This window comes from Oncorhynchus tshawytscha, linkage group LG07 (assembly GCF_018296145.1).
Source record: "Oncorhynchus tshawytscha isolate Ot180627B linkage group LG07, Otsh_v2.0, whole genome shotgun sequence".
Taxonomy (NCBI): Eukaryota; Metazoa; Chordata; class Actinopteri; order Salmoniformes; family Salmonidae; genus Oncorhynchus; species Oncorhynchus tshawytscha.
Window position 1 is genome coordinate 35049422 of NC_056435.1, and position 14824 is coordinate 35064245.

General features: G+C 47.8%; 1 protein-coding gene across 1 annotated transcript in view; it reads left to right on the forward strand.

The window, feature by feature from the left end:
* Positions 1 to 14824, forward strand: part of LOC112254434 (leucine-rich repeats and immunoglobulin-like domains protein 1) — a 52142-nt gene that overhangs the window by 16374 nt on the left and 20944 nt on the right. The window contains exons 4-8 of the mRNA XM_024427015.2: positions 8076 to 8213; positions 8360 to 8503; positions 10390 to 10533; positions 10819 to 10962; positions 14203 to 14346. Of these exons, the coding sequence (XP_024282783.1) occupies positions 8076 to 8213; positions 8360 to 8503; positions 10390 to 10533; positions 10819 to 10962; positions 14203 to 14346 (714 nt within the window). The remainder of the gene's footprint in view (positions 1 to 8075; positions 8214 to 8359; positions 8504 to 10389; positions 10534 to 10818; positions 10963 to 14202; positions 14347 to 14824) is intronic.

Consider the following 14824-nt stretch of genomic DNA (forward strand, 5'->3'; position numbering starts at 1 on the left):
AGACACACAATTGTGACACTGTCCTGCTTGCTTGGCCTACAGAGTAAGTATTTGTTGTTTTCCCGACAGTTCACCTCTCATGGTGGCTAAGGAACATTCAATCATCTCACTCAACCTCAAACAGGAGAGAAAGCCCATAGGTTCGGTCTTAACCATTACCATTAAAGACAATTTGCAGCCTGCTTGTCTGTTGGTATAACACCCACTTCAATGCACTCACTCGTGGTTGTAACAGTCCAGCAGGTTCCTGTAAAACTGACCATCACTATGCATCACTTTCAGTGCCTCTCCCTATGTATCATCCGTCGGCCCCTCAAAATAGGCTGTGTAGTGTTCTCACTAACTGTCTCTAAGCACTTTCTGTCAGATTTGTGACAGTTCTAATTCAGCGATATGTGAAACTTCCTGTCAAACAGGATACAGTTGAAGTCGGAAGTTTGCATACACTTAGGTTGGAGTCATTAAAACTCGTTTTTCAACCACTCCACAAATTTCTTGTTAACAAACTATAGTTTTGGCAAGTCGGTTAGGACATCTACTTTGTGCATGACACAAGTCATTTTTCCAACAATTGTTTACAGACAGATTATTTCACTTATAACTCACTGTATCACAATTCCAGTGTGTTTACATACACTAAGTTGACTGTGCCTTTAAGCAGCTTTGAAAATGTCAGAAAATGATGTCATGACTTTAGAAGCTTCTGATAGGCTAATTGACATAATTTGAGTCAATTGGAGGTGTACCTGTGTATGTATTTCAAGGCCTACCTTCAAACTCAGTGCCTCTTTGCTTGACATCATGGGAAAATCAAAAGAAATCAGCCAAGAACTCAGAAAAAAATTCATGGGACCACACCATGGGACCACGCAGCCGTCATACAGCTCAGGAGGGAGATGTGTTCTGTCTCCTAGAGATGAATGTACTTTGGTGCGAAAAGTGCAAGTAAATCCCAGATCAACAGCAAAGGACCTTGTAAAGATGCTGGAGGAAACAGGTACAAAAGTATCTATATCCACAGTAAAACGAGTCCTATATCGACATAACCTGAAAGGCCGCTCAGCAAGGAAGAAGCCACTGCTCCAAAACCGCCATAACAAAGCCAGACTATGGTTTGTAACTGCACATGGGGACAAAGATTGTACTTTTTGGAGAAATGTCCTCTGGTCTGATGAAACAAAAATATAACTATTTGGCCATAAATGACCATCGTTATGTTTGGAGGAAAAAGGGAGAGGCTTGCAAGCCGAAGAACACCATCCAAACTGTGAAGCACGGGGGTGGCAGAATCATCTTGTGGGGGTGCTTTGCTGCAGGAGGGACTGGGGCACTTCACAAAATAGATGGCATCATGAGGAAGGACAATTATGTGTAATATATTGAAGCAACATTTAAAGCCATCAGTCAGGAAGGTAAAGCTTGCTAGCAAATGGGTCTTCCAAATGGCCAATAACCCCAAGCATACTTCCAAAGTTGTGGTAAAATGGCTTAAGGACAACAAAGTCATGGTATTGGAGTGGCCATCACAAAGCCCTGACCTCAATCCTATAGAACGTTTGTGGGCAGTACTAAAGTGTGTGTGAGCAAGGAAGCCTAGAAACCTGATTCAGTTACACCAGCTATGTCAGGAGGAATGGGCCAAAATTCACCCAACTTATTGTGGGAAGCTTGTGGAAGGCTACCCGAACCGTTGGACCAAGTTAAACAATTTTAAAGGCAATGCTACCAAATACTAATTGAGTGTATGTAAACTTCTGACCCACTGGGAATGTGATGAAATAAATAAAAGCTGAAATAAATCATTCTCTATACTATTATGCTGCCATTTCATATTCTTAAAATAAAGTGTTGATCCTAGCTGACCTAAGACAGGGATTTTATACTAGGATTGAATGTCAGGAATGGTGAAAAACGGAGTTTAAATGTATTTGGCCAAGGTGTATGTAAACTTCCGACTTCAACTGTATGTTGGAGGTTTAGTTTGAAGAAAAACAAATCTGCTTTGTTTTCTGTGAGTCATTGCCTCTTAAAGTATTCTGCTTGATTCTAGGTCACTGTAAAGCCTCAAGGTTTTCATTTAGGCTATGTGTTTGAAGTGACTGCTAGTTCAGGAGACTGCAGTTCGTAGCTCTACTCTCTGCTCGGGACAAGCTTCTTTTTTTGGCCTGATTCTCAGCCTGTTGCTATGGGAAGCTCAGTGCATGATGGGAAGAGGCATATCTTTCCAAAGCTGCAGAGCTGAAAGGAGTAGAACCTGCAGCTGGAGCTGTCACTCACAGGGCTTACTGTAAAAAGGTGACAGGAAGGGTTGGGGGATGTGAAAGGGCTGGCTCAGGATGACATCACTGTTACCGCCACAAGGCGGGCGTTTTGAGGTGGGAAGTACTGGAGCTCAGGTTTTGCCCACAAGTAACCCCACCTCACCCAGCTCCCTGTCTGCCCCCCACCTTCTGGTCTGTTTGTTAGGCTGATCCTGGCTGGATGGAAGTGGGGACTAAATTCCTCTGCCTGTGGTGGAGAGCGGCAGGAATGCTGTCTGACAGCAGTGCTGTGTGAGACTGCAGCCGCAGAGCGAGGGGGAGAGAGGAAGGAGAGAGAAAGGGTGCTAGAACAGAGGGTTGTCTGTCACCATCCCCTGACCTGCGCTGGCTTCTCTCTGGGCTGAGAGGAGAGGAAGAGCTGATGGCCACAGTGAGACCAGCCTCTGTGCTCCACTCTTATGTTATCCCTTCAACCAGCTGGCCTCCTCTCCTCCAACGGAGTTTCTGAAGCATCATGTGGTGATTCTCTCTGACAACACCAGGCACTTTCTTGTTTTCTCTTTGTCTCGCTACCTCTCTCTCTTTCTCCCCATATCCCTCGTTCTCTCTCCCACACGCCCAACGGTTCTTTTGATCCTCTAACTTGTGGAGTTCATCATGCAGATCAGCCAGTCAGAGCGGCCCTAACCAGCTAATTTGTGTGGCTGCGGGGCTTTGGCTTGGATTAATCACTGCTCTCTGATCAGCCATGGCCCCACCCCGGCCCGGGGCTCCCACACTCCCACAATGCACCTGGCATCCTGCTCTCCCAGAATGCAGCAGGGCTCCCACGCTCCAACAATGCCACAGCAGGCCACCAAACCCCCATAGAATCACATGGGCCAGGGGAGAGTGAGACTTCTCCATTGTCCGGCATCCGCCCTTCCAACTTCAAAGAGAGGTGTCAAAACAACCCCATGAAAATCACATGGTTAATGGGATGAAATGATTTAAAATAACTGTTCTATTGTCTTCATTCCCAACATCAAAACGAGGTAGAATCCACACAGATCACAGTGGAAATGGGAGAATGGGCAGTAGTGTAAACACTTTTGTTATCAGCACCCTCAACATCAAAAGCGGTGTCAAAACCGACCCTAGGAAAATCAAATGGCTAAATGGATGATGAGATTTGGAATAAAGGGATCTGTTGAATGTACCACAGACATCAAAGAGAGAGGGAAAGCCAACCCCCAAAATTGCATTGGCAATGAGATAATCAGTTTTTATATTAACAAACGTATTTTCTGCATCCCCCAACATCAAACATCACAGCCCCCGTCCCACCCCAGTCCCCACCTCTCCCCTCGCCCATCCTCTGAGTATCACACAGCTGGACTATTTTGGCTGTGGGAGAATGGGGTTGAGGAACTGTACTTGGAGAGAGAAGAGAGGGGAAGGGAGAGCGGGACATTGTAGTTAGCATCTGAGAGACGGAGAGATCCAAGCCAGCCTCGCCCTCCCGCTTGAGCCAAGACTGCCTAGTTTTTCCCAGCAAGGGTCAGCAGCTGTTGACCCTTCCTCACCCTCCCTCCTCACCCCTCCCTCCCTGTTCAGTAGAGCCTCAGTTCTCCCCCTGTCAGTCAGTCTCCCTAAGCCTTCCTCTCTGTCTCTGGGCTTCCCAGGGGCTTCATGTAGGTCAGGGAGGAGAGGGAGGGCCTGAGACTCATCCTAAACCCTTTTCACCACTGTTTGTCCAGGTGGGCTCTGGGCTGCTGTGGGACCCCACTCCCCTCATGGCCCAGAGTAAAGGGTCTACAGAGGGTCTTACTTGACCATCTGTGTGTGTGTGTGTGTGTTTTGCTGCAGTTTGTCTGCCGGGACACCTTTCTGGAAACACCAGAGGATAAACGTCCAATTTTTACCAAACACTGTTTGATGCTGGGTCTGGGAGTTGACTCTAAATTAGGTTCCTTGTGTCGTTTTACTCATGGCATGGGCTTTATTTGAAGTCAAATGTCATGTTGATTTCAGTTAGTGAAGAGACTAGGAATGTTACTGACCCTGATCCTCTTGAGGAGACAGGAATTCCAGGCAGGGATCAGCAGTTCCTGGCGTGTGTGCTGTTGGGTTCAGGTCACATGGAGGGTGGTGTGTCAGAGAAGGAGGTCAGTAACACTAGCCGTAGTGTCAGGGAGGTGCTACCGAGGCTGGGGTGTATACCGTATTTTTAGTGTAGAACGGTGTTGATGCATGTACTGGTTGGGGTTTTTACGTTACCTATGACAGTATATCAATGTTTTGTTTGTTAATTGTGTTACGCTACTACACCGTGCGTAATGTCCGTTTGTATAGTTTGCTCCGTGTGTTACTTACGTCGTCTCTCTCTCTCGCCCTCTCTCCTTCCACCCACACCAAGCCCCACCCCGGGCCACACATAGAAAGCAGGTTTTACTTTACCACGAGTCACAACTACTTGCAGTTCACATGCAGTGACAGTCTGCATGGTCAATGCTGCAGATGCAACAAGATGTTGGTGAAAACTATGCTCCTTTCCACTTTGCTGAATCTAATTAGTTTAAAATGTAAATGTAGCCTTCATTTAACTAGGCATGTCCGTTAAGAACAAATTCTTATTTAGAATGAAGGCCAAACCCGGACAGCGCTGGGCCAATTGTGTCTGCCCTATGGGACTCCCAATCTCGGCTGGATGTGATACAGCCGTGATACAGCCTGGATTCGAACCAGGGACGGCAGTGACGCCTCTTGCACTGAGATGCAGTGCCTTAGACCGCTGCGCCACCCGGGAGCCCCAAAATTACCCTATTTGTTTGTGTATCTTACGGTCTGCAAACAGTTTGTTTCTCTTAGCAAGTTGTGGCAAAAATAAATTGTCAGCAGTTAATGCTAAACACCAGCTAGGTAACTAGCTAAATGTACTTCGTCCGAGCAAAGTTAGCTAGCTAACACAGCCTGATACCAGTGCTGGTGTAGGCCTAAATTAGCATGTTGTTTGTGCAACGGTAGATATAGTCTAAATCAGAGAGGAATAGGGAAAGAGCGCATATTTTAGCCACATCAAAGCTATATCAAGTAAGAGAAGGTATTTAATGTAACAACTAATTAGGGTCCATTGGAAAACACTGACCAACACTTTGGTTCCTACCCTTTCCTACCCTGTCACAATAACCCCTCCCTGGCTTTTTCATTCGTTGAAACATGTCAATCATGTCAAACAACACGGTATTCAAAGTGCCCATTATATTCAAACTTTTGGTTGCCGTTTTTATTGAACAGTATAAAACGGAATGGACAAAGTTCCATTTCAAAACACTTCATGTATATGTTTCCACCCTAGGGTCATGCACCACTTTTTTATTATTCGAAAAAGAGAAAATACTGTCAAATACAGTCGTACTGCCTAAAATACGTAAAATATTGTGATATGACATTTTGGCCATATCGCCCCGCCTTAATGTGGTATGTGTGTCATTGAGCACAGGCTTTCACCCCTGCTCGGATAGCACTGGCCTTCACTGGCTCCGCCTGCAATGGCAGGCTGAGGAAGAGTCAACCATTTGGACAACCTAAAAGAAGTCTGTATCTGTTTCCTATCTGTGTCTGTGTGGATTTGTCTTTGTTTTGTATCTGTCTGTTCACGTGTTTGTGTGCGTAGGTCTATACACATCTGTGTGGGAGTTTTTGTCTTTTGTGTACTGTCTGTGTGTGTATCCTTCTGTTTAATGTGTGTGTGTGGTGCGGGGGAGGTCTGTATGCACATGTGTGTGTCTTTGTTATTTTCCCCTGTGCCAGTACTGGGCATAGGTACACAGGGGGAAGTGACTGGGATTCCTGTCCAGCTCTGTCCCTGTCCATCTGTCTGTCTGCAGGCTGTAGCTCAGAGGTGGATTTTTCCCATTCCTTCCAGCCAACACCAAAATAAACCACAGATGTGGAGAGAGACTGTGACCGACCATTCCTGCAGAGCAGAGAGCAGGCCAAAATACAAACGAGCTTTTTAAAAACTCTTTCTCAGGCCTCCTCCTGCAGGATTAACTGGACTGTCAGGAGGGACAGAGTTAGACAGTGCTTAAAATGTAAGTCCTTTCGTATAGCCAAGTCTTCCTCCATTTGATTTGGAAGTAGTCGGTTACATTTAACACCAATAAACAAGCCATGAACATCATAGTCACAAAAAATACCTTCTCTGATGAAGCTTTGCTTGGATCTGTGTTTGTTGTAGTAAGACCATGTGTTGCTCAGGGTTGGGTTGGTGTCTGTTGCTCAGGGTTGGGTTGGTGTCTGTTTCTCAGGGTTGGGTTGGTGTCTGTTGCTCAGGGTTGGGTTGGTGTCTGTTGCTCAGGGTTGGGTTGGTGTCTGTTGCTCAGGGTTGGGTTGGTGTCTGTTGCTCAGGGTTGGGTTGGTGTCTGTTGCTCAGGGTTGGGTTGGTGTCTGTTGCTCAGGGTTGGATTGGTGTCTGTTGCTCAGGGTTGGGTTGGTGTCTGTTGCTCAGGGTTGGATTGGTGTCTGTTGCTCAGGGTTGGGTTGGTGTCTGTTGCTCAGGGTTGGGTTGGTGTCTGTTGCTCAGGGTTGGGTTGGTGTCTGTTGGTTACCTTTACTTGAGCCCAAGCATCCATATCAGTGAATGTTAACCTCTATGGCTCATCAAACTCTCAATAATAATTTGTTCTTAACTGTATCAGCGAATGTTAAATAAAGGTTAAAAACATTTTTAAGTGGCTAAAACTTGGCTCAACTTGGCTTTATCCAAGTGCTCTGAGAGAATAATTGGCTCATCAATCCAGAGTGTTCCATGACTTGGCTGTTGGTGTCAGTCCGCAGGGGCCCTTGGGAGAGTTTATAGAGGACCAGTGAGCAGGGATACTCTGTGTGCTCTGTTCCTGAGTGGGTTTGGAGAAGAGGAGCCTTTGTGTGTGCTTTACCACTGCTTCTATAACAAACATCTGAAGTTGGTTGTTAAGACTAGAAGCTTTGTTGTTCTTCTCCTGGTGTTCCTTTCCTCAGGTTTCAACACATCTTATCCCCTGAAGATATACCCAACAAAAATATAAACGCAACATGTAAAGTGTTGGTTTTGTGAGCTGAAATGACAGATCCCAGACATGTTCCATATGCACAAAAAGCATATTTATTTAAAATGTGGTGCACAAATTTGTTTACATCCCTGTTAGTGAGCATTTCTCCTTTGCCAAGATAATCCATCCACCTAAGAGGTGTGGCATATCAAGAAGCTGATTAAACAGCATGATCATTAAACAGGTGCACCCTGTGTAGGGACAATAAAAGGCCACTCTAAATTTTGCAGTTTTGTCACACAACACAATGCCACAGATGTCTGAAGTTATGAGGGAACGTGCAATTGGCGTGCTGACTGCAGGAATGTCCAACCAAGCTTTTGCCAGAGAATTGAATGTTAATTTCACTACCATATGCTGCCTCCAACGTTGTTTTAGAGAATTTGGCAGTACGTCCAACCAGCCTCACAACAGCAGACCGTGTGTAACCACGCCAGCCCAGGACCTCCACATCCAGCTTTTTCACCCACAGGATCATCTGTGGGGGGGGGGGTCTAAGGAGTATTTTGGTTTGTAATAAAACTCATATGTGGGGGAAAAACATTATGATTGGCTGGGCCTGGCTCCCCAGTGGCAATGCCCCTGCCCCGTCATGTCAAAGGCCCTAATCTATGCAGAATTTATTTATTTCAATTGACTGATTTCCTTATGAACTGTAACTCCATAAAATCTTTGAAATATTGCGTTTATATATTTGTTCAGTATAGTTTTCTCCTAACAGTTTGTTGTTTTCTTCCAGACACCACAATAAGATCCGCACCATCGATGGGAGGCGGATGAGAGACCTGATCTCCGTGGAAACCCTGGACCTGAGCAACAATGACATCACTGAAGTCAGAGTTCAAGGTTTCCCCGCAGGTCTCCAGATCAAAGACCTGTAAGATCATCCTCTTAGCTCTCATGTCAAACCTTCTCTCCACATTTCTCCTGTAGGAAATAAGAAATGCCGTGCCAAAGTTATCAGGATAGGTCTAATTGTTGTCCATTTGAGGATCCCTGACAATTTTCTATTTTGTCTTCCAGGTACCTGAGCAACAACAAGATACAGTTCCTGGAGGCCGGTGCTCTGGACCAGCTCTCCTCCACCCTGCAGGTTCTGAGACTGAGCCGGAACCGCATCTCTCAGGTCCCTGTCAAAGGCTTCCAGCTGCCCAAGCTCACCCAACTGTGAGTACTGTGCCATACCACCCCCACAGACACCTCTCAGCTCACTGAAAAACATGTTTGTAAACTCTCCCTATTCGCCTTCTAGCCTATCCTCAACCACCATGAGAGAAACAACCAAATGGACCCTGGGCCAGTTGTTAAAGAGAGAGTGTATAGTCCCCACACAGACATTGGAGGGAAAAGAACATTGGAAAGTTGGAAAAATCTATGGAAGCTAACTCGTTTGACACAGTCCCATTTGTTGAGGAGAGTGTGAACCTCTCCCCTCCAGTGTAGCAGCATTGGTAACATCAGACTGATACCATGGCAGATTTTTGTCCACTGTCTTGTGCCCATGGTAGTCTAGCTCTCTCAGAGCCCTGCTCTCTGTCATTATCTTCCCCTCCCCTGCAGCATGGGGCTAGGGCTGACCCATCCTGCAGCATGGGGCTAGGGCTGACCCATCCTGCAGCATGGGGCTAGGGCTGACCCATCCTGCAGCATGGGGCTAGGGCTGACCCATCCTGCAGCATGGGGCTAGGGCTGACCCATCCTGCAGCATGGGGCTAGGGCTGACCCATCCTGCAGCATGGGGCTAGGGCTGACCCATCCTGCAGCATGGGGCTAGGGCTGACCCATCCTGCAGCATGGGGCTAGGGACCCATCCTGCAGCCCATGACCCATCCTGCAGCATGGGGCTAGGGCTGACCCATCCTGCAGCATGGGGCTAGGGCTGACCCATCCTGCAGCATGGGGCTAGACCCATCCTGGCATGAGGGCTGACCCATCCTGCAGCATGGGGCTAGGGCTGACCCATCCTGCAGCATGGGGACCCATCCTGCAGCAGGGCTGACCCATCCTGCAGCATGGACCCATCCTGCAGCATGGGGCTAGGGCTGACCCATCCTGCAGCATGGGGACCCATCCTGCAGGGCTGACCCATCCTGCAGCATGGGGACCCATCCTGCAGCATGGGGCTAGGGCTGACCCATCCTGCAGCATGGGGCTAGGGCTGACCCATCCTGCAGCATGGGGCTAGGGCTGACCCATCCTGCAGCATTGGGCTAGGGCTGACCCATCCTGCAGCATGGGGCTAGGGCTGACTCAACACTCCCACTCTGGGGAGAAAAGACACATGTAACGGGAGTCTCCTCCATTGAAGACATGGCTCCCTTCTCTCCACAGCCCTCCCAGTTTTACCTGGGGGGTATTGTTCCAACAGGTGTTCCCGGTGACACTGTATCTGAGAATGCTTGTGGCAACATGGAGGACACACAAAGACGCTGTGTGGATGTTTATTGTTCAGCTGTGCTCCTGGGCTGTGATGTTAAAGCTCACACGCCAGGGGCACAGATCCACTGGTACAAAGCTATCGCAGAACTCTTTTGATACAGAAGGCAAAGGGCTTTTTATCTCGCAGGGTCATTTGTATTTTTCCCTTTGCGTGTCCCAGTGAGATTACTCTAAGTACATGGAGAGGTTAACTGTTTACAGTCCATTCTCAACAGAAGTTAGTCCTATTTTAGTTTGAGAAGTGAATGCAGATTCCCTGCCGTACAAGTCAGTGCTGTTTTGAGTTGGTTTTTTTTGATGACTTCGGTGCTCTTATAGTTAACCCTAGCATGGTTAATGAAGGTTTGGGATCATGTGTTGGGGTGCCCAGGTCAGAACGTGACCCTAGTCTGTAAACCCTCACCTCAGCTGTCAGGGGTACACATCGCTGGCCACAGGTGGAATAGATACCACCCGTGGAATGCCACTTATGTTTTTGTGGGGCCGAATGGTGTTATTGTTACTTCAGGGTTTTGTGACCTACCCGCAGGTCCATATTTCTCTCTCTCTCTCGTTTCTCTGCTCATCATTGCATCTCTCTCTCTAACTCCTTGCTGTGTTGTCCCGTCCTCCAGTGAGCTGAACAGGAACCGCGTGAGGCAGGTGGAGGGGCTGACCTTCCAGGGCCTGGCCAGTCTGGAGGTCCTCAAGCTCCAGAGGAACAACATCAGCAAGCTCACCGACGGAGCCTTCTGGGGCCTGGCCAAGATGAAAGTACTGTAAGTAACATACAAACATACGGCTCCTAACTCCCTGCCTAGCCTTGAGGACTAATTCAGATCAGTTGCACTCAATAACTTGTAGGACCACTTTCTCCTATTCCACTCATAGGAGTTTCCACTCTTAACAATTGTTTCACAAGCAACTCTATGCTCTTCTTATGAGCTGAACTATAAAAATGTGATTGGACAACCTGTAATGTCCTTACTCTTGTTTGATACCAAACTACATTACCCCTAATGCCTAGTCTGAACCTGTTTATGTGACCAACTCCTCCCCTGCAGTCACCTGGACTACAACAGCCTGAGGGAAGTGAACAGTGGCTCCCTGTACGGCCTGTCCTCTTTGCTGCAGCTCTTCCTCAGCAACAATTCCATCTCCCACATCAACCCAGATGGCTGGAGGTTCTGCCAAAGGCTACGGGAACTGTGAGTATTCTGAGTGGCATGTCAGAAACCTCCAAACCCAGGTTAACCAGAGCACTAAAAACCTCCCAACACCTAAAACCAAAGCAGCAAAAACCTCCCAACCCTTGTAACTATAGCAACCAGCCCTACCTCATCCCCAGCCACTGAGAAACAAACTACACTATTCATCCCCTGGCCTTCAGCTCCGGACCACAAGGTCTTACCCACAGCCTCCAACCATCAACCCCCCGTCTCATCTCGTTGTTCCCCTACCACAACCTATACCTGAATCTGTTCCCCGTCGCGCCCCTCCGTTTACCTTCACCAGAGCTACATGAGTCGCTTAGCGTTCAATACCACATGATAAGCCTGTTTATCCCATAATAAGCGGTAGGATTGACAGTACTTAAGCCCTCTCTGTATTCAAATCAAATCCAATTTTATTTGTCACATACACATGGTTAGCAGATGTTAATGCGAGTGTAGCGAAATGCTTGTGCTTCTAGTTCCGACAATGCAGTAATAACCAACAAGTAATCTAACTAACAATTCCAAAACTACTGTCTTATACACAGTGTAAGGGGGTAAAGAATATGTACATAAGGATATATGAATGAGTGATGGTACAGAGCAGCATAGGCAAGATACAGTAGCTGATATCGAGTACAGTATATACATATGAGATGAGTATGTAAACAAAGTGGCATAGTTAAAGTGGCTAGTGATACATGTATTACATAAGGATGCAGTCGATGATATAGAGTACAGTATATACGTATGCATATGAGATGAATAATGTAGGGTAAGTAACATTATTTAAGGTAGCATTGTTTATATATTTACATCATTTCCCATCAATTCCCATTATTAAAGTGGCTGGAGTTGAGTCAGTGTCATTGTCAGTGTGTTGGCAGCAGCCACTCAATGTTAGTGGTGGCTGTTTAACAGTCTGATGGCCTTGAGATAGAAGCTGTTTTTCAGTCTCTCGGTCCCAGCTTTGATGCACCTGTACTGACCTCGCCTTCTGGATGATAGCGGGGTGAACAGGCAGTGGCTCGGGTGGTTGATGTCCTTGATGATCTTAATGGCCTTCCTGTAACATCGGGTGGTGTAGGTGTCCTGGAGGGCAGGTAGTTTGCCCCCGGTGATGCGTTGTGCAGACCTCACTACCCTCTGGAGAGCCTTACGGTTGAGGGCGGAGCAGTTGCCATACCAGGCGATGATACAGCCCGCCAGGATGCTCTCGATTGTGCATCTGTAGAAGTTTGTGAGTGCTTTTGGTGACAAGCCGAATTTCTTCAGCCTCCTGAGGTTGAAGAGGCGCTGCTGCGCCTTCGTCACGATGCTGTCTGTGTGAGTGGACCAATTCAGTTTGTCTGTGATGTGTATGCCGAGGAACTTAAAACTTGCTACCCTCTCCACTACTGTTCCATCGATGTGGATAGGGGGGTGTTCCCTCTGCTGTTTCCTGAAGTCCACAATCATCTCCTTAGTTTTGTTGATGTTGAGTGTGAGGTTATTTTCCTGACACCACACTCCGAGGGCCCTCACCTCCTCCCTGTAGGCCGTCTCGTCGTTGTTGGTAATCAAGCCTACCACTGTTGTGTCGTCCGCAAACTTGATGATTGAGTTTGAGGCGTGCGTGGCCACGCAGTCGTGGGTGAACAGGGAGTACAGGAGAGGGCTCAGAACGCACCCTTGTGGGGCCCCAGTGTTGAAGATCAGCGGGGAGGAGATGTTGTTGCCTACCCTCACCACCTGGGGGCGGCCCGTCAGGAAGTCCAGTACCCAGTTGCACAGGGCGGGGTCGAGACCCAGGGTCTCGAGCTTGATGACGAGCTTGGAGGGCACTATGGTGTTGAATGCCGAGCTGTAGTCGATGAACAGCATTCTCACATAGGTATTCCTCTTGTCCAGATGGGTTAGGGCAGTGTGCAGTGTGGTTGAGATTGCATCGTCTGTGGACCTATTTGGGCGGTAAGCAAATTGGAGTGGGTCTAGGGTGTCAGGTAGGGTGGAGGTGATATGGTCCTTGACTAGTCTCTCAAAGCACTTCATGATGACGGATGTGAGTGCTACGGGGCGGTAGTCATTTAGCTCAGTTACCTTAGCTTTCTTGGGAACAGGAACAATGGTGGCCCTCTTGAAGCATGTGGGAACAGCAGACTGGTATAGGGATTGATTGAATATGTCCGTAAACACACCGGCCAGCTGGTCTGCGCATGCTCTGAGGGCGCGGCTGGGGATGCCGTCTGGGCCTGCAGCCTTGCGAGGGTTAACACGTTTAAATGTCTTACTCACCTCGGCTGCAGTGAAGGAAAAGCTGACCACGACTCCATTTTGTTCTCTCAGTCAGGTTGGTAAAGAGCGCGCAACCCTCTGTTGGTATGGATACAGGGTAATTGCAGGGGGATATCCCTGTCTAATGAAGGAGAAATTATTACTACGGCAACCTGTGGTTGGTTGACATACTTTAACCACTGTACTACTGTAGAGCTCCGCTCTGATCAGGCGTCGCTAACTGTTCCATAAGGCTGTCTGTCAGGCTCCTGTGTGTCTGCGCACTGTGTCACTGTGTGTGTGTGTGTGAGTGAGACAGATTGCTCTGTGTATCTGTGTTGCCGACTCACTGCACTCAGTGCGAGACCGGGGTTATATGATTTTATTAGCGGGGCCATGATGACTGTGATATCAGAAGGATACCGGAGGATAGTGGCTCGGTTAGCCCTCTGGTGTAGCAGAGAAGCCGTCTTTATGACCTACAGGTTATTACATTCCGGATGAGACTGCAGCCTGCCTGACGGGGCATCACAGAGACTGACCACACATGACTGACCACCCTGGCCCCCCTCAGAGAGGCGAAGCCCAGTCACTCACAACAGACCATTTGAACACGCTCCCTGATAAACAAGACATGTTTATCACCACTGACACGCCGTGTACCTACTTAGACAAGACCATAACTCTGGGAAAAGATGCCTTGAGAAGTGGCCATTTGTCCAACCGGAAATGTACATGCATTTTAAATGGTTTGTGTCCTGACACCTTATCAAGCATGATCGGAAACTGCTGTGGATGAACAGATATTGAGCTGACGCCACAGTGGAAAAATACATCCAGAGGCACAAAGACATTGAATAAAGCTATATAAAGTAGAGAATAATGACGTCGGGTAGGTTAGGTTACCGTAGTGCTGTGCCAACTTGTCCTTCTGGTCCAAGCCTTATACCGTATGTATCTCGCTCTCCTCTCCTCCTGCAGGAATCTGTCCTACAACAACCTGAGTCGTCTGGATGAGGGCAGCCTGGCGGTGCTGGGGGACCTCCACACCCTCCGTCTGGGGCACAACGCCATCAGCCACATCACCGAGGGGGCCTTCAGAGGCCTCAAGGCCCTGCGCCTCCTGTAAGTCCTCCTCCTGACTGCTCCCGGAGCACACACACCTATGGTTCCACACTGTAGACTTATCTTATGTGACTCATTTAAGAACAATAAAAATATTGGCATCTGCAAATGTATTCATGTGGATTCAATATTCAATATAGCTTCATTAAGCCCCTCACGAGCCATTCAGAAAGTGAGGTTAGCTGCTCTTTGGTTTTTAGACCATTGCTTCAAAACAGATCTAGTTTGTGTCCATGTAATATTAATGTGTATCTGTTTACCAGGTGTGCATGCGTCACTATTGTCACGGTTTTAGTCTGTGAGAACTTTTATTTTGGTGAGTCTGTTTTCGTCTTCCCTCTTTGTTTGGCCGTTGGTTCCCATCGATATTGGATGCACATGTGTTCCCTGTCATTTGTCTCCCTGGAGATTCTTGCCTTTTTTTAAACGGAGCAGTGAAAAGCAGTATGGGAGAGTGACTTCTTTCCCCCCCACCCTC